We start from the raw sequence: 24,649 nt of genomic DNA on the forward strand, positions 1-24,649 counted from the left end.
ATTTATATTCTATAAATTCAAAGTCATTGCATATTGAAATTAATAATTCAAAATCGTTAATTGTTTTCAAAGATATAAAAAGAGTGTTAAAAGTAACCATGCATAACAAATAGCATAAATTGTTGCATTATAATGATAACAAATAATCTTCTTTTAAGCGATCAAAGCCACAGCTGCTTAATTAAGTACTTTACAGAAAAGCATGACTACTTTGAATTTAACCATGTGGAAAGAATAAGTGACACCAACTTTTCTTGAAATTTATTCTATTAAATTAGCATATTAACAATTCTATCACAGTTAGTAAATACATATCTACAATAACTCAAATATATATCTATAAACAACTTTCCATCACAAAACATTGCATTTCATCTTCGGCTTCCAGATATTGAAAATTATACTAAACTTCATATTTTTTCCATTAATGAAATATTATTTTACATCTTCAGGAATGAAGTGTTCTTAAAAATATATAGCTTTTTGGACAGTCACAGAACCTGAGAAAAAGTTTTTAAAATTAATTGACACTCCTGGACTTGTACATCAATGCAGTATCACTGTATGATGTATCCAAATTGCAAGGTCTAACTTTTCTAAATGCATAGACAATCACAGTCGATCAATAATAAAATTTCTAATGTTTCGGGAGGTGGATCAACCTGCCAACAGTTTAAGGGCACGTACAGCTGGTATAATCTGGTCCATTCTTTGGATATCTGCAAATAAAACAAGGATCACAATGTACAAAATTAAGAAAATGAATGTTTCAACTAAATTAAAGTCTACCATAAATAAACAAGCATTATTAAATTTTTAAACTTTTTAACATAACTTATCAAAAGATTTCAGATATAAAACAATTTTTTATTTTTTCAGTCTTATCAGTGATAATTTTTAGACAGAAGTCTTAGCAATTTACCTAAAATTTCAAACAGTTTCTTGACAATTTCCTGGAATGCTGGGAAGAAATTACTGTGTTCCTCCAGACGTCGTATTACTCTGAAATACAAACAAAATTATGAGGCCTATGGTTCTCAACAGTCACCTGAATATAATACGATTCCCAAGCAGGTACTATTATAGAATCAGAACTCTTGAATTGAATTTTGTATTTTCTTTAGACATGTATATTTAGGAATTGATTTAAGATGTATTTTATCAATTTAATTATGTAGATAGCTTAATATAAATCTAAGTCATGCATATTTCATGGATTGAAGAAAAACCTAAAAACAATGCAGATGCTGTTGACTGGACTGACTCTGATTTACGCCCTAGACAACAGATAATGAGGCAGAACTTACCCTTCCAAGTCCTCAGTTTGTAGGAGAGATTTCAGCTGCTTTGATGTTGTGTTTCTGTAAGTCTGGCACAGATGCCCCACAGCATCCACAATCTCTGAAGATTTAGCATCAGGATCTGGTAAATAAAATAAGAAATAATGAACAGTGATCACATTCAAAAGTCTATTAAAGTAATACAGATCAGAAGGTGAACAAAGACGGACCTCTAAACACACCAGAGGTGGATCAGGTGCCACGGACGAGTAAGCACCCCTTATCTTGTTCTTTTTTAAACCACCTAGAATTTCCTTGAATGGTAAACTGTTTACTACTCAGTACAATTTGTGTTGTATTTGATTTCAATGAATTGTATAAGTATGAAGGCAATGTCTTTGAATACATGTACGAGGGCTGTTCGGAAATTATTGAGACAGTGTGTATATTTTTCTTTCTAATGAACGTCTTTCGGTGAAAATTTGCACATACGTTCGACAAACATTAAGAATTCATAAAAGCAAATATAATTCACAAATATTAAATTTCTTATCTTCAGTGGCATTAAAATGTGTCAATGGTAGGGGTACCCGGAGCAGACACAAAATCAGATGTTGGAAATATGTATCACCAACGTTCATACCCACTGTGGACCCATAATAAGAGCGAAAATAAATGAATTTATGTATATAATTTTTCCATTTCATTTTGACTTCATGTTGTTTAAGTTTGTTATAATTCTGATCAGGAATATGGAGATCATAAAAAAATAGGTGCAGTACAGAAATCTGATTACGGCGACAAAATGGATTTTAGCGTTAAGGTGGAGCAGCAAGAGACCTTAAATTTCGTGTAGCGCTATGTAAAACTCCTTTTCAGACTGAACGACCTGCTAAAACATTGACAACGGGAAAAACATGTCAGAAGTTTGTTTTTTCATATGTATATAATTTTTCTAACCTATAATTCAACCAAAGTACTAGTATATTCAAACGCTCCGGACGACCATCAAATCTTACCGCTACGGAATTAAAAACTTTGACCCCTCGTTGCATAAATGAGCACTGCATGATACTAAATCATCCTGTATATATGACTCATGACAAAATTACACAAGTGAAGCAACAGCACATTTTTTTTAAAGAATTGTTTATGAAAATAGACAGTTTGATTTTAATATGGAATATATGATAACAAAGAAAGAAGAGTAAACGCTTCCCGATCGTTTTTACATGCAAAAACATCTCCGGCTGACGTGACGTTAAAATGACGTACTAATGCTGCTCCAGGTCGATAGACATATGCATGCTTATGATTTCACCAGAAATTATCTAATTATCATAGAAATTAGAAATTTTGCAAAACTGTTTAATTTATTCTTCCTTTAATGTTGACGAACTTTCCTGAATTTATCTCCGTCCTTTATGGAGTAAAAGTAAATGTCTCAATAATTTCCGAACACCCCTCGTATATTGTCTCATTTAAATAATTTTGTTCAATACTATATAAGTACTTTTTTCACATGAGATTAATTTAGTAGTTTAATATAAGTAGTTGGTTACAACTCCACAAAACTTTGTTACAGCGTACTTATTAGAAATAAAATTTTCTACTAAACATAAAATAAATCTGCAACATTTTTTTACATGCAGATGAAACAAAATTTTGTTACAGTAGAATTATAACCCTGTTGGAAAATACTTCATGAAACAAACTGTATATGTACAACTAGTATATGAGGAACAAAATACCAGTCCACAAGACAACAGCTGTAAACACGTCTCTTACCAAGTCCAAGGAGATTCCGTAGCGTGTTGAGGACGTTGTGGACCTCTCCTAGCTTGGTGTAAATATCATTCATCCTGGGAAACACCCCCGACACTGAGGGTACATCAAACAGAGTCTGGAAGTGTCGTACAATGTTCTCCAGGACTGTACGGGAGGGGTGCTCCTTACCATCCTAGTGGAGGAAAGCAATAGCTCACTATATACACGTACCACCAAGGACACTTAGGTCATGGTGTAAAATTTTTCTTCTAATTCATGTTAAATTTAAATGAGACTTTATTGTTTTTGGGCTACACATTTCTTTGCTTGTAGTTTGAATGGGGTGAAGGGTAATTTCAGATTGCAATCAAATCGTGCACAAGAAATTTAAATCTTTATCTAATGTTACATAAAGTTAGATGAAAACGTGGGCCCTTCTTATTTCACTGCTCTCCTTGTAACATTGATAATAAAGTGGCAAAATCCTTTAGATGCAACTGAGACAAGGGAATGGAAAGAATAGTCTAAAGATTGTCTATGAAGAAATAGAAAAGTACATGTATGACTTGATATTTTACTTTTAAAGACTGCATATATTGCTTTTACATCCTCTTCTCTGAATGTGAAATGTAATGGATTCCCTGTTCCTTTTCAGATACTCACTTTAGCTATAACAAGACAGAAGAATGACTTTATTATCTCACCTTTTCCCTAATAATGCCATCATCATATACAATTTTGTCCACGGCCCCAATGATCTGGGTCATTGAGGGGTCCCCACTCAGTCTGATCTTTAACCAGGGGGCCACCCTCTCCCCCAGCTTGTTTAAGGATATCTGTAGCTCCTGTAATTGAAAACAAAGGAGTTTTAGTTAATATGCACTTGGTATATGAAAAAACAAAACAAAAAAGGAAGCAAAAGTCCAAAATTAAAAATGTACACAAAATAATAATAATAAAAAACATCATGATGATAGAATGTATTAATTAGTAGGTACATGTATTTTCTTCAGTCATCCAAGGGACAAATTTGCAACAATTTCAAGACGTAGGAAATATCTGATAACCTATGATATTTAATCATACATAAATTTTTTATTCAATTAGTGATCAATTCAAACATTTATTCACGTGTATACATATTCCCATTTAAGTAAGTAATAGTGATTTCTGTTTATCAATACAATGTTTTGCTTTGGACATTTTTCCTGGGGGTTAGTTTAACTGGTACATGTACCCTATGTTGAAAATGATATACCTTTGATCAACTCAGTGTTATATTATTTTCTCACTGTCACTCAATCTCACCTCTTAGGTAGGTAAATGGTCCATAAATTGCCTATTTTACATTTGTTTGATTTTTGTTTTTTAAGCACAAGAAAACAGTCTGTTCTGTGACAGATATATGGATTTAACCTTCATTTACAGGATGTTGACTGATTTAAAACCTTTCTTATGAGTTTGTTTAATGTCTGAAAAAGACATATTTTTGACAAATTTATTACAGTCTTATTTTAAATCCCTTTGAGATTCTTTTATTGCATTTCTATTTAAAAATAAATAGTTTCTGTGAGAAAGAAAAAGAAATTACCGCAGTAATAAAATCATGAAATAGATATGAAAGCAGGTCAAAGATTTATTAGAAGGACATATGTTCCCATCACCTGTAAACAAATCAGCTTTTAAATTAATTACAATAATGAAGGATCTGGTAATCTATATCACAAACAAGGAGAAGAATTGATTAAAATCTTCAAGGGATCATTTGAATATATCTCTCTGACAGTCTCAGCTAATTTAGGTTTAATTAATTAAAACACAAAAACTTCATATTAATTAACACCCCCACCTTGCTAATTTCAAACAGAATACAAATTTCATCAAAACTTTATAAATAAGTCCAAGGAAATTAAATGTCAGGACCTGCTTAATTACGCCAGTCTATGGTAATTTAGGAACACATGCATTATTCAAAACAACTTTATAAACAGGAAAAAGTACATTCAAATCGTGAAGTTCTCACTAATGACATTTGATGAATAAGCCCTTTATTTTGATGGTGAATTTTAACCAAATCCAGCACATTAATGTTCTTGAGACATTTCAGGAAATATCCAGCAGCCCTTTAATTTTCAAAAAATTTGCGTCCACTGAACATTTTCTACTTTATTTCTTGTAAAAACCATGGTCTGATGTTTAACAATCAATAAAGGCCACTAAGCCCACTATATAGATTTCTAGAGCATGCTCTTCTATCTATGAACCACATATGCCCACAAATGACATAAATATCAATACAATATTTAAGTTTAATTATATTTTATGTTTTTTTAAACCTACAGTCAGATGTAAATAATTATAAACGACAAAATGTTTTTTTTTTGTAAGTAAATGAGGAATTAACATTGCAGCTACCAATTACAAGACCAACATTTGCGTTTCATGTATTTTTCTGTAACAGCTGCAGCAATGTTAATTCCAATACTAACAAACAAAGAAGGCATTTTATTGTTTAATTAAAATATTACTATTTACCATAGGGCACAGGTTGCCTCTCAGAGACCTCTTACAAATATCTTTCCAGTAAATTCCAAAGTTGTTTTTTTATTTATTTAATTATTTTTTTCCTTCTATTTTTCACCTGACGCCCTTTAAAAAATTCTAGCATCTCTATTTTCAAATCACTAATTGATGTAAACAAACATGACACAACAAGTGACTGGTGCTAATAAAAGTCAATCAAGTGTTGTGACTTTTCAAAAAATTCTCAATCAACCTATTGAAAATCAGGTACGAAATAAATCAAAGTTAATTTCTGCCTTTTTTATGTAAATCGTTAATTTATATGCAAACCATGAATAATGCTTTACCCATCAGGTACAAAGAAAGAAATACGTGTGTGTCATTATTGTAAAAAATTTCTCCTACTGACATTTTCAAAATGACTGATGTTCCTCAATGAATTAATGGCATTTTGTCGGAGAAAGTAGGCTGTTACCTTGACATTCATGTGCTTTAAAAGGTAAAGGTAGCTCATCAATCACCCAGAGAGTTTTTGACCTCAGAATATTTTGATATGAATTCCAGAGAGAAAATTTACATGTCCTGAAGACAGGTAGTCACCTGACATTAATCATTCTTGGAGAAAAAGGAGATTTCAATTTTAAGCACACCAACTTGTCGCCAAAACGCACAGACCATGAATAATAATGGTCAAAGTCATTATGTATGACTCATCAAATATAGATGGGCATAAATATCATAGCAGTGCTTCTCGGGATATATATTTAAAGGGCACTGGCCTTAAACATATTCCATCAAATGACAATATTACCATTTCACAGTTTTTAAAATTATTCTGCACTAATGCATGCACATAAAAATTGTTAGACTAACTGTTTAAAATATACCTTTAATGATTGATATTAAGTGATTATAATTATCATACAGTTTGGGATATTAATAGTTTACATATTTCATATGGAAAAAAAAAAATGGCAGAACTGCACAATTAACACATGTAATTAAGTCGACTTAACAAAATCTGAGGAAATAAAAAAATTATGTCCAAAAGAAAAAAATTATTTGATTTGAGAAACCTTTTCACTGTTGCCATGGAAAAAAATTTCTTCATGATACCCCCCCCCCCCCCTTTCAAAAAAAAAAGATTTTAAGTTCTAGAGTTTAAATTTTCAAAATGCTTGCCATGGACAGAGAAATGTCCGAAATTTTGCAACTTTTTAGTATAGTAGTTGGCTTCTCTGCTTTCCACTCAAATGTTGCAATGTTCGGGTCACTTCTGGGTGACAAATGCTTGCAAAAGCAGAGTTCGTTAACATTTAATAAATATGCCATTGGCTAACGCAAAATTTATATCAAAATACAGTTCAAACATGGTCTCTTGAATGTCAATATCATGAATATCGTGGGTTTGTTGAAGTGAATTAGAAGAACAAATAACATTTTCTTTAAAGAATTTTGTTCTCAACATCTTGAACCCTCAAATATTTTTTTTTCTCTATCCTATGAACTTAGAGATTATGAAGTTTTATTGTACTAACTGCCTTCTCTGATTAGAAAAATGCAAAAAAATACATTTGCCCTTTTTACTTCTTTCTAAATTATATCAAAAGTCAGTGTAAAAATCAAAATCTTCAAATAATAAGATTAAATGCTCAGTGTAAAAAAAAAAATGTGACATTTTTTCTAAAACTTTTTGATTGCAAAACTTTTAATGTAATAAACAGTGATATGTTATTACTTTTTAAATAATTTCTTTGTGATTACTAGACCATGCCTGTCTAGGTCAAAACTTTCAACGAAAATATGCCCTATTTATAGTCCCTTTTTTATCTTTGCATGCATCACACTAAAATAACTCGAGATAAAGTATGCATAAAATATAAGTAAACAGAACAGGAATTATACAATATAGAATTTTTCCTTCATCAGGTGCCATCCATAAGATTTAAAGCACCATGCCAATGACCCTGACATTATTTTTATACAGTTTCCTCAATTTGTCAACATACAGAGCTGCAAGGCTGATCCATTTCAGAGAAATAATGCGAATAAAACTATCCATCATTTTTGGAATGATTTAGTGGCCATTAAATTTTATCTTAATGAAGATGAATGCTTTTAGTGTCACATACAGGACAACTGGAAAGGTTTGTCCTTCCAATGAACTTAAAGTTAGAAAAATCTAAAGATGGCTGTTTTTTTTTAAAACCGTACACTTTCCATTAATTAAAATGAGCTATTAGCGTTTCTACCCTATACTGACTGTTCCCCTATTGGCCTAAAAATGTCCATTAAAATTAACCCCTGTTATAAAAATGTTCAATTAAAGTGCATTTCCCCCCAATAAAACACACATGTATGATTTTCTAGCAGATGATAGAGATAAATATAAAATTTATGCAAATTAAGTTTACTGTGAACTATACAGAGCAAATTTTGAAATATCATTGCTGAAAATGAACATTTTATATAGGAAACAAAAGGTTTTTAACTCCCCTTTAACAATGAGATTTTATCTTAGCACTGGGTCAATCTTCCTTAACAGTAAAAATTGTCATTGCACAGGTAAATCTTTACTAACAATGTGAGTTATTTTTCTCAGAAAAAAAAGTCATTCTTTTCAAAAAGTGAGAAAAAGTGGGAGTCAACCCTATTAGCAGAGGGTCAATCTTCCCTAAAAGTAAGAGTTATCTCTCTTCACAGAGGGTCAACCTTCCATAAGAGTGATGGTCAATCTTAACAGGAAGATTACCTTCTTAAATGGTCAATCTTCTTTAAAATTATGAGTGATATATCTTTGCAGTGAGCCAATCTTCCCTAATATTTCAAATCATCTATCTTAAGATCAATTTTCTTATCAGTATGATAAGAGTCATCTCTCTTACCCGAGAGTCAATTTTTTGAAGATTGAGAAATCTTATTTGTATTTCATATTAAATTTAAAGTTTGAAGTTTTCACTGGTCTTAAAAATACTGTAAATTTAGCCTGACATTTAGCAATGTATTTGAATTAGCAGAAGTTCATCAAAGGCACTATTCAGAGGATTGATTGATTAATTGTATGTTGTTTTACATCCCATTCAAAATTTTTTCACTCTTTTAGAGATGTCACCATAAACTGGGGATGGGCTTCAAATTTTGACCTTTACTTGGCACTCAGGGCTATTGAGCAGTGAGGGATCTTTATCATGCTAACATTTGCCGTGACACAGGGCCTTGGTTTTATTCAAAAGAATACACCGTCAGAAGAATACACATGTACATTAATAGTATATAAAACTTTAAACTATACAGTAAAACACTTTATTTGCAAGAACTTTATTTTCAAGTAATTGTGTGCTCATGAAAATTTCGTTCTTGTGTATATTAGCATTCTTTACGGTTAAACAGAAAAATAACCAAGATTGCTTAGAATTTTGTCTCACCAATATTGAGTAAATGAATATCTAATGAAATCAGGTATCATAAAAATTAAGTGATCTATAGTAGTCTATCAGTTATTGTAAAGTCTCTGTCCTGTACCTAGTTTTAGATATTATTTTAAATGTAAACATCTTGGTCCTGTTTCCTGCCTTGTAGTTTGTCATTCAGTATTTATCTGTACATTATCCTGGCTTTGCTCCTAGTCTTGGAATTAGGTATTATTTTATATTTTCCTGTAAATTGTCTTGCTCCTAATTTATTATTTAGCATTTACCGATAAACTATCATAGTCTTGTTCGTAACTTTGTAGTTTAATTGGTGTTCAGTTTTTACCTGTAAATTATCTTGATCCTGTTTCCAGCCCTGCAGTCTGATGTTCAGTTTTTTTTACCTGTAAATTATCTAGAACTTGTTTTCAGCCTTGTAGCTTGGTTTTCAGTATTTACCTGTAAACTATCTTGGTCTTGTTTCCAGCCCTGTAGTTTGGCCACTGTTTTCTGTAGACTTTTTTCTGTCAGTAAATTCTTCTTCCTTGAGGGACTGAGTGTTCTCCCTTGGCATTCCTCTTCATCGAGACAAATGTCCTGTACACAGCGGCAGAACTAAAAGCAAACACAAGACATTTCTTATCAACATACATGTACTAGTGTGATCAATTTAAATTTTAAATAATCTCAGTTTTTATAAATAATTTACTTTGTATTCAAAATATTTCATTTAATAAATAGATCTTCAAGGAGGCTGGGGGTCCAACAAATTAACCATCCGATATAACTTTTTTTTTTTTTAGATATGGTATCTTAAGCAGTCAACTATCATTTGGCAAACATAAATTTCATACATTTTAATTTTACTTCACATTTTTGTTTATCTTTATATGTAGCATTTCTCTTAAAGGATATCAAGTCTGAAAATGGCCACAACCACCCAGCCCTCTTAAACTAGATATGGTAATAATAATGGTAAAAGACACCCCCTCCCAACCCACCCACCTTTTCCCAACAATATTCTTATTGCCAGGTATTTCAATGAGGAACAATTTCCCATATACAAAGTGATGCTGCACAAAAAATATTACTTTTTATGTTCACACCATAAAAAATCAATTAATTCAGAGACAGATTTTTGATTTCTCTAAGTGTTCTGGCTTTTAATATCTACCTGTTCATATCTTTGCGATGTTTCAAGAAATCCTTTTTGTTTTTGTAAAAGGGGAATGACTTCTTCCAGATCTTCAACTTCTGTTTCGGTGCATATGTCCTAAAAAAGAATCAGTGTACTTTGCACTTAAAAGTTCTTGTCATTTTCTGAAAATTTCCAACCATTAACTATATCTTTTATATCCTGTCTTTGAATTTTATATTATGTACCTTGCAACATAATGCCCAGAGCATTCTTATACATAAAAAGATTTTATTTAAGAACTCTAGGCACACAAATCATTTATTTCTATATTCAGTTTTTTAATTAACATTAAAAAAACCCCATTGCATCACCTATAATTGCACTTACATCATATATGCCTTGTTTCCTCTAAAACCTTAATTAACTATATTTATCTGTATGATTATCATAACCAATCTAACACCAAAATGCCTGTTAGTTCAGATCCATCTAAGATTCACAGGAAACGTTAAGACTAAACACAATTATATGTGATTATTTAAGACAATGATACCACATAACAGTCACATAAAGGGAAGAATTTTTCCAGACATTACATATCAATCTATCATTATCTTCTTGACTTGTCTTAAAAGGAGTGAGAGGAAGTGAATTTATCATTCTAAAAAAGAAGATGAAAGGTTGAAGTCCTGCTGACATTGCTCCTATTGTCTTTCTTTATTCTGAGGTGAATTCCATAACAAAAACAGGTTCAAATATTTAATATATTTATAAAATTATTATGTTAATATGGGGCTATGCTACAATGTAATCATTGTTTAAACCTGCATGTGTAAAATGGATTATATCTTGTATGTTTCTCGATCACATCATTCACAAATGAATGGTCTTAGGTAATTCATAATTTTAGCTATAAAAGTAGTAAAATATATAGAGATTAACAGTGGCTTATTTTAAAACTATACTAGTAATGTGAAACTAAACTAATGCTCTGTTCACACCAAGAGATTAATTCACAGTAAATTAATGCCAAGTAAATTAATAATGCCAATTAAATTAATACAAAATAAATTGCATTCACACAAGAGCTTATGCGGAGTAAAGTAATGTGAAACAAAATTTATTTCTACTGTATGACTATTATGACGTCATTTGCAAATCATGTCACATTGTGCCAGGGAAATGCATTTGACATTATGTAATAGTGTACTGTTTGCACACTGTTTTTAGTGATTTAACATAGTTTTTCCTTGTTTTTCACTCAAAAATGCAAATGTGAAGTAGTTTATTGTGCAGTAAATTAATTCAAATTAAACTAATTTACATTAAAGTGGTTCAAGTTTAATTCTCAGCAACTTACAATTAATTTGTATCAAACTTTCTGTGTGAACAGGGCATCAAAAGGAAAATATTTGATGACAAGTCCGTATACATGTATTTAAATAAATGATTGGAAATATTGGAAGCTTGTGAAATGTTATTGACTTTTTCTTAAGTATTAGCATAATAATCAAATTATGTATTTAATGCAATCTGATTTGCACTAAATTTCCAACCACATCCTATTACAGTGCTGAATAGCAAATCAAGGACATCAAAAAATACAAAAATTGTGAATTTGATCAATGAGTAATACAAAAATTCATATAGATAAAAGATAAAGGTATACATCAAAGGAACCCAATGCTAAATTGCTAATAAAGAGGAAAAGAAATTAATTAATTAATGTAAAATCAAGAAATACTACTTTTCCTTTCAGCTCATTAGCTTACCCTGAGGTGTTGCCTACAGAAATCTAAAGGGAGATAATCTAGGTCCTCCAACTTAGTACTGTACTTCTTTTTTAGTCTGTATGGATCTTTATTTGTCTTTTCACCTGGAATACTGGAAATAAAGTTAATGGAAAGTGAAATTTTACTGCAGAATACAGTGTTTTTTTTCAATAACTTTCAAACTTGATTTTTTTTCCACAGCTTTAATTTCTTGAATCCCCTCAATAAACATTTTGGATGTGAACTTGTCATAGCCAATATTTTTATTTCTCTTCTTTACTGACAGTCTGAATTTTCATTTTCAAAATATTTTTGCACCCCCTCCAGTATGAAGAGTCAACATTTCTCAGCCATAGGATATAAAATCCTCACCAATTTTATCATTGAAATCAAATATATATTGGATGTGAACTTGTGACACATGGTGCACAAGGCGGAGGCGTGTGCACTATGTGTCAAACCCTTCTTTAGGCATAGTGCATGCAGTCTGTTATTATTATGCTGACTGTTGTTACGGTATAAAATCGCAATATTTTCTCAATTATCGATGTTTCATCACCTCTTACATTTGTCTACTCTATTATGACGTCACCTTGTGCGACACGTCATAATCTTTTTCTTTAATTTTAACGTTCCATGTTTTAGGTATAATGTACAAATAGTTTCATGAAACTATTTTAAAAGAATTATTTTGTTCATTTTTCATCTTTCGTGTAAAATATTTGAAACTAAGTATATATATACTATAGTACAATGTTGTAGATAACGGCGTCTGTGGCGTAATCGGTAGAACGTCGGACTGAGAATCTCGGGGTCATGAGTTTGATCCTCGGTATGGGTGCACACAAAATGAAGTTTTATCTATATAAATCCTTGAAATCAATAGTTGGGTATGGGGGACAACCTGACAGGAAGCATAATAATTCATAATATCTTGAAATTCTTCCCTCCAAAATTTTACCTCCCCTTCAGTCATAACCATTGAATCAAAATTCCTCATTTCTCAGCTATAAAGTCACATGATTCACAGAAAATAGGACAAAACAATATGGAAGAATGGAAAACTGACAGTCCAAATTATTCAAGATTATAGACAAGTCCCCATTTATAATTAGCAAGATTGAATAAAGATAAAAGAAATCTTGAAACCTGATGCTGTGGACAGCTAGTAATTTCTCCAGCTTTTTAATTCGTTGTTGAGCCACCCTGTAGTCTTGCAGCTGTGGTCTGAAGGTCAAAAAAAAATTATGTCAAAAATAATATTTAAAGTCAGTTCAATATATGTGTAACCATAGAAAAATACAATTATGTGTCATTATAGGGACTTGGAATGAATTCTTACACAAGTACTTATTTTGTTAACTAACCACTCTGCAATTTTCCAGATAAACTGTAAATCACTTTCTATTCATGAGAACTTTATTTTTGCGAACTTATGCAAGATGGTCTGCTTGCTAAAATTACATTCTCCCATATATTTTATCAGTATAGCATATATATATAGCAAAAACCAGCATTTAAGAAAAAAAAATTTCTCGTTTATAAATACAAAATGTATAACTTGCGCAAATAAAATATTGCAAAAAATTAATAACTTACAGTATCTGATTCACTTTTAGCAAAGAAATACTTCTAAGGGGCAAATTATTCTGATTAAAGAATACATGTGATATTTCATTTCCTGTCTTTTTTGCTCCACCAGTTTAAAATACAATGATTATTTCTTTAATGTTTAGAGTACAATTGCGCATATAAAGAGGGAAGTAGAAAATGAAGGAAAACAGTATAGGTGTCACTGATACGACCTTGACCCTGCCTCCAAACTGATCAATTCTCTGTCATTCTCCAGCTGTTTGATTCTGTCATGGGCTTTTCCCAGCTGCTTTTCATACGTCTGTAAATATTGTAGGAAAACAGTTCAATCTTCATTTAAGTGCTTTGCATCTCATGAATATTAATGAAGAAAAGTGAAATGCATTTAGAACAAAATAAATAAATTTAGGTAAAAGTACATCACATGCATAATGCATAGAAATGAGATAAATAACCCTTTTTTTCAAAAGTTTAAATAAAGGGGATAATAAATAAAAATGTCATATTTGCATGAGAGAATGTCTGTTGGATAGATTGCAGTGTACTTTACACAAAATTATCAGACTACAGCATCCAACTTTTTTTTTTCTATAACAACAGTTTTACTCATTACAACCAGTTCACTGAATTTTAATAGATTTCTATTAAACTTTTACACTCACTTAAGAACATGTACTCTAGATCTGACTACAATGTTTCATGTGTAGCTGGGGGTGTGGTGGCTTGTAATATCAGAAGACTTACTTTACTTTGACTTGAGATTTAATGTTTTGTATGGATGTAGTGGAGTGGCTTGTAATAGGACTTACTCTGACTAAAGGTTTTGTTTTATGTGGAGGGATGGGGGTGGCTTGTTATATCGGGGGGTGGGTTGGGGGCTGGGGTGGCTTGTAATGACTTACTCTGACTAAAAGTTTTGTTTTGTATGGAGGGGTGAGGGTGGCTTGTTACATCGGAAGACTTACCCTGACTAAAGATTTCATGTTTTGTGAGGGCTCATTCTGGACTGAGAAGAATGACTTTTCCTCATCATCAAAGTCCTGAGTATCTCCAAGCTCTGCTGACCTGAAATTTAAGATCAAAATCACATGTATTGAAACATTTTATATTAACCAGATAAAAAACCTATTGCATTGACAAAAAGATACAAATTTCATATAAAATACATATAGTATGCAAAGATTGTACTTTCTTTCACTTTTTCTTGTTTTAAGGGTGGGGTTGGGCTGGTGGAGGTGGTGATGTTTAAATGAAGCAAGTAGAATTTTATATCCAATTTTTAAATTAAAATGGGTATAATTTAAAAACAAGTATTTGGTAATGGTAATAAAATAAAGTAAATTTTGTGATTTACGAGATGACGATGATGAGGAATAAATATTTGTTTATCTTTAGGTCAACAATATTTAAATCGTATTATAAATAATTAACAATTATTTGCTGTCTAAAGATAGAATGTTTCATAGCCATATCAATGAATCTTACAGCATTAAGATATATTATTGCCATCTGTTATTCTTTAAAGAAGAATATAAACACAAGTATATTAACTTCTCTACATTTACAAGCTGAAAACTGAATCATAAAAATATATTTGAATTTGGACATTGACAATATCAGTATTTCATGTATCCTGAACTTTTTTCATTCATTGCACATAATACTGTAAATGGAAAGAAAAAAAGATTAAGAAAAAAATAGAGCTTACTTATAAAATTCAATCTGCTTTTGCAAGCCTAGCACCTGTTTTTCATATGCATCTATAATATCTAATAACCTGAAAAAGAAGCACACAATATTAGTCTTTTTGTGGTATAAAAGCAAGAATAAGCTGAAAAGCTTGCAGCTGCCTATCATGTTTCTAGAGAAGAAGCAGTAAACTTTGAAGACGAAAATACAATTTTTTACTCCAGACACAAATTTGAAAAATTTAATTCTCAAGTATTTTTAAATGAAAGCCGAAAACTTCAATTTAAACTTCAAACTGATTTATTTATTTGTTATCAAAATGAAATAGTCAATCTTAATAGAAATTGAGGGCCAGAATCCAGTGGAATTGTTAAATCACTCTGTATACAATCACACAACAAAATAAGCTGGTCAGACATCACTCACTTCTCATCCATGACACTGTGAGCTCTGGCAGTCCTCTTCTTGAATTCCTGGAAGACCTGGCTTTGTCTGGAAGAACGCTTGTCTTCCTGGAATACAAGGTCAATATTTAAAATGTTACATAGATTACCATAATTCTCTGATTGAAAAGCACTACTTCCCAATTATAAAACATCTAACTAAAAGCATGGAAAAAATTAGATTACTAAAGTTAAAGTAAAACTGATCATTAAATCAAGACCCTCCCCTCCATTATCACTGAAAATGAAAAAATTGTTTTTAACTTCACTTTTTAAAAAAAATTCTGTTACCTCCTCCGCCATTTTTTGTAATTTGGACTTGAGACGTTCTATTTCTCTTTCTTGGCTCTGACATTTCTGTGTGAGCTGTTTACACTTGATGTGCATTGCGTTCTTTGTATTGACAAGTTTCTCCTCTTCTTCTGTCATAAATGATCCCCTAGAGGATCCCACTTCCTCAAGTTCCTGTTAAAAATACAAGACAGGGATTTTTCCTGAAAGAGTCTGTAGAACAAACCAAACAAGTAGAATATTTTCTTTCGTGGACATAAACCCTTGAATAAGTTAGAAAAAAAGAAATGTACCTAATTGAAAAGAGATTCTTGTGTATAATTTCATGCAATACCAAATTGCATCACATACTGTAAACGTATTACATTTGGCTGTGTATTCTTTTTAGCGCTTTTGGCGGAGTGAATCTTCCGCTAATTCCAGTACAACACTAAATGTCTTGCACACATACACATAAATAGGAACACTGAGAAATGTGCTAAATCAAATCTACACTAACTTGTTCAAAAATCAATTTCCGCCAAATATTGTACAAGCTAAATATAATACATTTACAGTATCTCATCAAACTTTTTTGTAGGACATTTTGAGAATAACATGCTATTTACTTCAAACGAAATTGATACGAACAGCTGACACTTTATATTGTATCCACAAAACAATTTCTTTTTTACCACTTTCAACCAAATAATTATGCAAAAGGATCTTGGACTTACAATAAAAAAATTCCATGACAAAGATACTCACAAATCTAGTCATACTCACCTGAACTCTTGACCTTGAACTTTCAAGCAACACTTGCAATTCTTTCATTCTTCCATGGTATTTTGATGTCAGATTGGATTGCTTCTCCAAGTCTTCTCTAAAAACAAAATAAAGAGTACTGAGGTAAGAGAGATAACTCTGCAAACTGATAAACCTTTATTTATTCCAGGGATGGGGTCAATTACATAGGAAAGTAATTAATTAAATTACAATTACTTTCCCAAAACCTTCAATTAAATTACCATTACCATTACATGGATTTTGAAATGTAATTAATTTACAATTACTTTGCAAATGTAATTAATTAAATTACACATTACATTCAAGAAAACATGTATAAATTATAACGTAAATAGTGATGTACATTCCTTTATATTTATATCAGATTATTTTACAACATTTTTTTTACAATAATATTATTAAAATGTTCATACAATTTTCAATTACTGTATCTCCTAACCTACATCTATTAGATTTGAAGATTTTCCTGCCACACTGACAATTCTTTCCACTTGGGTGTTTGTGACAGGAATACATAGAAACTGACTAATAGAAAGTTTACTCATGGTTTTACCTTAATTCATATGTTAAAAAATTTGGAATCATGAAACAGATTAAATTTATGTGGAAAGTACAATTTCAACAACACATAAAGATATTCTCAAAATGTTGGTATTTGACTTATTCTGTGCCAAACTAAAATTTAAAGTCAAAGTATGTGTATAAAAATACCAAGAGACAAGGTCAAAATGTATGAAAAATATCTATTAAGGAATATGTACATGACCCCAGGGCACTAATTAGCACCTGATAATAACTTCTAACACAAGCTGAAGATATTGCAAACAAGAGGATTAGAAGCCATTGGACTATTTATTTTGATATGGATTAATTAATTAAAAAATCAAAATATAAATTTTATTTCTACACTTTACTAAGATTAATTTGATTTGAAAGTTTTTAAGAAAATAAAATAGGGCAATATTTAATCAGCAAGTTACTTAAAAAGGGAAATATGACTATGTTAAAATTCTTTTTAAGAAATTCTACTATCAGAATATTTGCAAAAAAAAACAACAGTTAACCTTTCTTAAATCATGTTTATGAGATGGTGAAGGGGGGGGGGGGTATTTTCATTTATTTAAATCAGTGTAATTGAAAAGTAATTGTGAATTACATGCCTTTTTGGAAAGTAATTAATTAAATTAACATTACTTGTAATTGAAAATTTGGCTAATTACACATTACTTTCAATTACATTGAAATTTGTAATTAATTACAGTCAATTACCATTACACATTACCATTACCCCATCCCTGATTTATTCCTTCTATCCATTTTTTTTAATCCTTTGGAAAATTTCCTTAGTGGAGTAATTCATTATTTACCACAGTTATTTTCAGCTAATTACTAAACAATTCAAAATGAAATGGCAAAACAAGCATTTACTTGAGTTTGTTGTTAGTGATGATTAAATCCTGAATTAGTGTTTGTCGGTGATCACAGTCTGCCACGAGAGATAAAACATTCTCCCTCAGTGTTTTACTCATGGCAGAATCCAAGCATACTGTCCTGCCTGTAATGAAATAAAAATAAATATAATGCATAAATAATAACTCTCAAACCAGAGCAATATTATATATTAAAAATACTAAAATTACTAAATTTTAGAAATTAGTAACAAATTCATATTTCAAGACAAAAATAAAAAAAGAATTTGTAAATGTTAAACTATGAGTATGACATCATGTTAAGCTTTGCTGACGGATTCTGACTGTCTGATGAGTCTATCCCATCATTCACCTGTCATGAGAGCTATGTCTGAGGGATGCAGTAGTTTGATGATGGGAAGACCATGGTTCTTCAGCTTTCTGTTTACATCTGTCCATTCATCAACTTCATTCTGTAAAGAAATCAAGAGAAAAACTTTACCATCATACAAAATATATAAACTTTTACAGGAAAATTGAACAATAATGGAAATCAATATATATTATTTTAAAAGATCATTTATATCTAATTTACCTGATAATTTGACGATGCCATGGAGTTTGATATATTTGTATCCTCTTCATAAGTAACCTAAAAGTAAAAATATTTTAATTTCTTAATACTAAGTTGATCAATTAGACAAAAGTAGAAGCCAGCAACAAAAAGGCAATTATTCCAGTTTAAAAACAATACCGTCTCTGTGATGTACATTTATAAGTATAACACATATACATGTATGATGATAACTACCATATCAAAGTGGTTTATAAAAAAGTGTAAACTGCCCAAGTTATGTTATATATCATAATTCATATTACATGGATTCAAATATAACATAGATTCAAATAAGCTTCATTCCTTAATTTCATTTCAGTGTAGAGAAGAAGACAAATTTTCCTCCAAAAATGGCTTCAAAATGAGCATATTTCAAAAGTAACGTCAAACTAATTAATATGTTTTTGACGTATCATTGTGAGGTAGGCAACTCATGTTACACCAAATTAAATCTTTTTTCAAATCGAATGATGTGTTACAAGTAAAACTAAATTATTTGCTTTTATTAAGCATTTCCTACAAGTTGAGGTGAGTATTTACAAGCAAAGCCATCATCTTCTGAATAGAGATTAGACTCTTTTAAATTAGAGCATAGAGGATATGTGAATGAGTATTTCTTTAATAATTTAATTTCAGCCACTTCATCTACTTGTAAAATTAAGACAGTTGATCTCCGTACTTTATTCTGCTTGACTGATATGATAGCGAGGGGAAAAAGTCAATTTCCGAGGTTTTTTTTCGCGCCTCAGTATTTACTCATTTAAACAACATTTAAATAACATCTTGCAAGTCTGTGCAAGTGCAATAAACAGACTCATTGTTTTTTCTAAGAAATCAACAATTTGATCCATGCATATAAGGAATGCACGTAACAACATATAAATGCTATAGGCTTTTGTTGTTTTTCTTCAGAATTTTCATATTTAAACTTAATAAACGCTAATTTTACCTTTCTTGAAGTCTGGTTATCCGCCATATTGTTTACAAATGCATAATTGATAAGTTGTTCATAACATGTAGTGTCAACATATAATCAAACAATGAAGAAGAATTGGTTTCAAAACAAACAGACATAATAGAACTAAAAAAAAACAAACAAACTGACAGTTAAATTCATTTTTTTTTAATTTTGAAATTTATAAGGAAAGATTGGATGTACGACTTAATGCTTACTTTCGTTTCCGTTGTTAGCCAGGTACCCGTATTTTGTGTAAGTGTTGCCCAGCAGCATATTTTGATGCGTTTTTTGACGTATTTACATTTAACTTTCGATATTTTTGCACACAAGGTATCACGATATTTATGTGTTTTATATTTTTGTACTTAGCAAACGAATAATACTTTAGCTTTTCAAGGCTTACCAGTGTTAAGGTTCATTGACCCTCTGAAAAGAGAGATAAATCTAGCTGGCACAATATATCTATCCCATTTATAAAAGATCGACTTAAAAGGTTATTTCTGTTATTTTTTAAAAAAAAAAAATTATGCTTAAATTGTTCATGTTTCAATTCATCCTTAAGCGCTTGACTTATCTCTGGAAACTATCACAACCATGTCAGTGTTTTTTTGGAAAGAGGGGGATTACAATGCCCACCTGTAATTTACAGAAGTTTAAGAACAGCAATAAGGGGAATAGACAGAACGTTCTTTCGTAAAAATGCTATTGTCCCACGCACTTAGTTTAACGATAGAATTCCTTCTGTGTATTTGCAGTGTAGCAAAATAAACACCGGCAATAACTCGTATTCATTGCATTAATTACTATGAACAATCCAGAGAGTTCCTAATATAAACATGGCAGTTAAATTTGAATCAAAAAAAAAATGTTGAGAAATTTTGTTGAATTTTCCTCTAATGGCCTTTATATAGATTATTTTTGGGGATGAAAGGCATAATCTCAAAAATGTTTGTTTTTATTTAGCTGATAGTAATTTTCAACGTAACTCCTTTTGTATTCTTTAAAATCATTTCGGAGCGGATCTGCTCCGATTTGCTACATTGCAAGTATATGGGGCGTATTCTATTATCTGTGGTGAGGGTTTGTCCCGAGACACAGTTAGATTATTCTATCTATAAGGGCAATAGTGATAATAATAACAATTTTTTATGCTTTTTATTCGGTACAACTGTGTCTGCTTTGTTTAAGTATGCTGTGCTCTAAAAATTTTTAAGAATAGCTCTTTTGAATTCTCAGCTGGACTGTGCTAAAGCAATCTGCTGATCTAGCATTCATTTAGTTAGAATAATCTAACTGGGTCTTGGGACAAGTTAAACTGGGTCTGTAGGACATTTATCATTTTAACAATAGAACATTCTATCTAGCATTCATTTTAAATAACTACTTTATACAGGGAAATTTTCACCTACATTTTATTTTCGCCCTCTTCTCCCTAACCTCTTTGGGCGAATTTAAAAAGGGGCGAATTGAAAGAGTACAGTATATTTTCTTGAACAAAATTGTGACTGGTCAAATTTATCGATAAAAATGGGCAAAATTGTTTACAGGTGTGAAAGGGTGAAAATATAGCGGGGTGAAAATATCCCTGCATACAGTATCTGTTTATAAGTGTAATTCAAGTAAATATATTCTTAATTTTGTGTTGTGTCAGGGTAGGTGTGTGAAGTTTTTAACTGTCCAGAAAAAATATATCATCATTCTTTGTTACAAAGTCTTAACCAGTTTCAGTCTTCTCTATATTTTTCATTCAATTGTTAATCAGTAAAAATCAACATGATTTTATGTAGGAATGCTGCAATGCTCACACTTTGATACTTGCAAGGCTCCTTCTCTCTCTCCCTCTTTCTCTCTTTGAATAAGTGTTGCTTTTTTTTATTTACATTGAAATGCTAAAATTATAGCAATGTTCTAACAGTACATATACGTGGATTAATTGATTATTGTAACAGTCAGATCAGTTTCACTAATTTACCTAAACATGAAGCCCAGATTTATGAAATCAATAAGTGCACTGCCAGATGCTTGTTTGGTATGTAGCTTAGTGTTATATATCTATGACAGGTGATTCACAGTGATATCTGCTATTATTGACTATAACAGCTGATTTGTTTTCATCCATGTGTCTTTTTTTTCTGGCATGTCTCAGAAGCTCAGATATCAATATACTGGAATACAGGCATAGTCTCATTTCATATGAAAAGCAGTGACTAAATGACACTACATGGAGATTTACTGAATACCACTCTTGTAAATGCCATTTGACTAATTGTGCTAACAAGGATCAAAGGTGTCAGAAACTTGTGAGATTCCCACTGAGTGGGTCATAGACAAGTCCTTTCTTGTTAGCATGTTAACATTAAAGATTTAATTAAAACAGTTCTTCATATATTTCATAACTTAGGTACCATAGTATTTGTATTGATTTTGACACAGTAACGTTCATATCAACCATCGACTGTTTGTTAAGTTACCCACTCTTTATGGGATTTTTATATACTCTGTAATATTAATTCCAATTATATACATTTTGACCTGTATTTGTGAACAGGATTAATAATGTCTAATGACATCGTAGCCACGTGGCAGGTGGCTCTCCCTGACGGTGTCCATGACATCGAGTTTGAACACGGAACCACATCTGGAAAAAGGGTCATCAGGGTAGATGGAAAGGTAAAGCAAGCTTTTGTTGTATCTCTGTTTCAATTAATGAGGTAAAATGTTTCATCTGAAGATATGTATGGCATGTAACAAAATAATTACTCTTTACATTTCTATGAAATATTTGAAAGCATCTAGTACTTGTAGATGGTGTCTGTTTACATGGTTCACTTGTGATTGATGTATTTTTTCTTAATGCTCAGAATATGTTATGTCACTGAATAATTATTATAAATAAACCAGAAATGTTTTAGATATTTACTTATATATATATACAAAGAAAAGAGCATCTTCCAGTTCTTGCGACATATATATGACAATCTCATCACATACAGTGTTGCCATATGAACCTGGATGTCAATAATCCAGACGCTGCACCTGTGTTTAAATAGATACATGCTTAATTTCAGGAAATCTATAGGACAGACTGGATGTTTAAGTTGGTTGGCAAGGAGCATTTTCAGATAGGACACAGCAAGGCTAAATGTACAATCACAATAGATGCAGTCAGTGGATTTGCCTATGAATATACACTAGAAGTGAATGGCAAAAGTTTGAACAAGTTTAGAGAAAACCAGAATAAAATACAAAAAGCCTGGGTGCTGACTATTGCAGGGAATCCAATTCGTGTGTGCTTAGGTAAGTTTCTGTACAGTACATGTCATGTGGGTAATTTCACAGAAAGATAAAATTAAGTTAGTAAAGATGATCAGAACTTATAAAAAACAACAAAATAAAATGCTATAACGAAGATTAAAACTTTAATTTTTTGGTTCAGCTGCATGACTTGGAATATAATAAGGGATTTTTATTTCTGCAGAAAAAGACACTTTGGATGTTTGGGTAAATGGAGACAAAGTGGAGACTTTTGTAAGTTCATGCTGTATTTTGATACTTAATTGTGATGCCTTGTCAAATATAAGAGGGCTCTATGTTCTCAAATGGTTGTTGTGCAGTAGTGTACATTCATGACAAACACTGCATGACAGTAAACAAATCAGAATGCCGCTAAAATTTAAATTTTAGCAATTTCCTCACTCAATGTTATTGTCAATATCATGTGCCAAAGAGTGCAATCATTTTTAAGATGGTTAGGAAAGCACACATCCCCAAATTCATACATTTAAATAATGTGGATACCGGTACATGTAATTTGTTTATACATCTTTTGTGAGTCAAAGATGCTGAATTACAAAAATATTGACAATTTTGTGCTGAAGTAAATGTTTGTGAGTACATTTTGAATGTTCAACTTTTTGTATATTTTAGGGAGAATTTGGTGAGGAAGGAACAGAAACTCATTTTCAGATAGGCGCTCATTCTGCTCACATTACGGCCATTAGCAGTGGAAAGCGACGTGACGGAATCTTACACAAACTATACGTTGATGACACAGAAATCCCAGAATGCAATGAGTGATTTTCAAATTGACAGCTGATTTTATTTTTTCATTCCACAGCTTTTTTTGTTATGTAAACAGATTTGTTTTGAAAAAGTTTGCCATATGGTTTATTTATGAAATGTCAATCCGTCCATTCTTGGCACATTAGTGTGAGATACATTTGTTTTAACATATTTAATTTATATGACAGCTCTCAGATGAAAAATAACCTGATTCATTTTGAAGTAAATAGAATGCTTATATTTAAACCAAATTTATATGATGTTTTTAACCCACTTTTTAAAGGATTCCTTTGTCTGTTCTCCTGGGTAAAAATGTATCTTTTGGGTAAATTTTGATTGTAAAAGTCCTAATACCTAATATACTGTAAATTTATTATATGTAGCTGGTATGATATTCGGTGGAAATTGTTTTTTTAACAAGTTTGTGTAGATTTGATTAAGCCCATTTCTCAGTTTTCTTATATATGCCTGTACATGTATGTGCAAGTCATTTAGCACTGTACTTGAATTAGCAAAAGTTTCTTTCCGCCAAAAGCGCGAAAAGGAATTATACACAGTCAAATGCAATACATTTACAGTATATTTATCATGTTATCAAACCTGATTTACCGGTAATTGTTGTAATAGCAGCTAAGTTACAAAAATATATTAAAACCGCAATACTATTTTCAGATTCTTCATATTTTACTCTGTTAATCTGTTGACAATGACTTTATTGTGTGTTTTATTTTTGCTTCTAGTGCAATTGTGGTTGTGAAATTTCAGAAGCCAAACAAGGTATTCTGACAAACCTAGGAATACTTAATACAATTACCTCATATCAATGTTAAAAATGCCCAACATACTTGATTTTACAGTTATGATATTGCACAATTTTTTCCAAGGTTTGAATCACTTAAAATCAAATAAGAA

The 24,649-nt window shown here is 31.1% G+C and overlaps 2 protein-coding genes across 4 annotated transcripts in view; one reads left to right on the forward strand and one right to left on the reverse strand.

Moving 5' to 3' along the window:
• Positions 1 to 458: 458 nt before the first annotated feature.
• LOC134228707 (centrosomal protein of 70 kDa-like) lies at positions 459 to 19,721 on the reverse strand. 2 transcript variants are annotated; one of them, XM_062710389.1, is made up of 19 exons: positions 19,667 to 19,721; positions 18,697 to 18,753; positions 18,475 to 18,574; positions 18,121 to 18,247; positions 16,672 to 16,768; positions 15,907 to 16,080; positions 15,599 to 15,684; positions 15,192 to 15,260; positions 14,449 to 14,548; positions 13,696 to 13,784; positions 13,040 to 13,117; positions 11,891 to 12,002; positions 10,155 to 10,253; positions 9,440 to 9,595; positions 3,752 to 3,892; positions 3,069 to 3,240; positions 1,308 to 1,422; positions 923 to 1,002; positions 459 to 719 (listed from the first exon to the last, which is right to left on the reverse strand). In XM_062710389.1, the coding sequence occupies exons 1-19, from the start codon at positions 19,691 to 19,693 to the stop codon at positions 658 to 660; spliced, it is 1,941 nt and encodes a 646-aa protein (XP_062566373.1). In that variant the 5' UTR covers positions 19,694 to 19,721; the 3' UTR covers positions 459 to 657. The 2 variants fall into 2 exon arrangements, with proteins under 2 accessions (XP_062566373.1, XP_062566382.1); XM_062710398.1 differs by lacking the exon at positions 15,192 to 15,260.
• Positions 19,722 to 19,878: 157 nt separating this feature from the next.
• Positions 19,879 to 24,649, forward strand: part of LOC134228719 (fas apoptotic inhibitory molecule 1-like) — a 5,918-nt gene continuing 1,147 nt past the window's right edge. The window contains exons 1-5 of one of the 2 annotated variants that reach the window (XM_062710407.1): positions 19,879 to 19,927; positions 22,224 to 22,345; positions 22,744 to 22,972; positions 23,154 to 23,203; positions 23,603 to 24,649. The exon at positions 23,603 to 24,649 is cut by the window's right edge and continues 1,147 nt beyond it. In XM_062710407.1, coding sequence (XP_062566391.1) covers positions 22,232 to 22,345; positions 22,744 to 22,972; positions 23,154 to 23,203; positions 23,603 to 23,752 — 543 coding nt within the window. In that variant the 5' untranslated portion in view covers positions 19,879 to 19,927; positions 22,224 to 22,231 and the 3' untranslated portion in view covers positions 23,753 to 24,649. The other variant, XM_062710416.1, reaches the window with a different exon arrangement.

This window comes from Saccostrea cucullata, unplaced genomic scaffold (genome assembly GCF_032062105.1).
Source record: "Saccostrea cucullata isolate Sc308-1 unplaced genomic scaffold, CSIRO_AGI_Scuc_v1 ctg146, whole genome shotgun sequence".
Classification (NCBI taxonomy): Eukaryota; Metazoa; Mollusca; class Bivalvia; order Ostreida; family Ostreidae; genus Saccostrea; species Saccostrea cuccullata.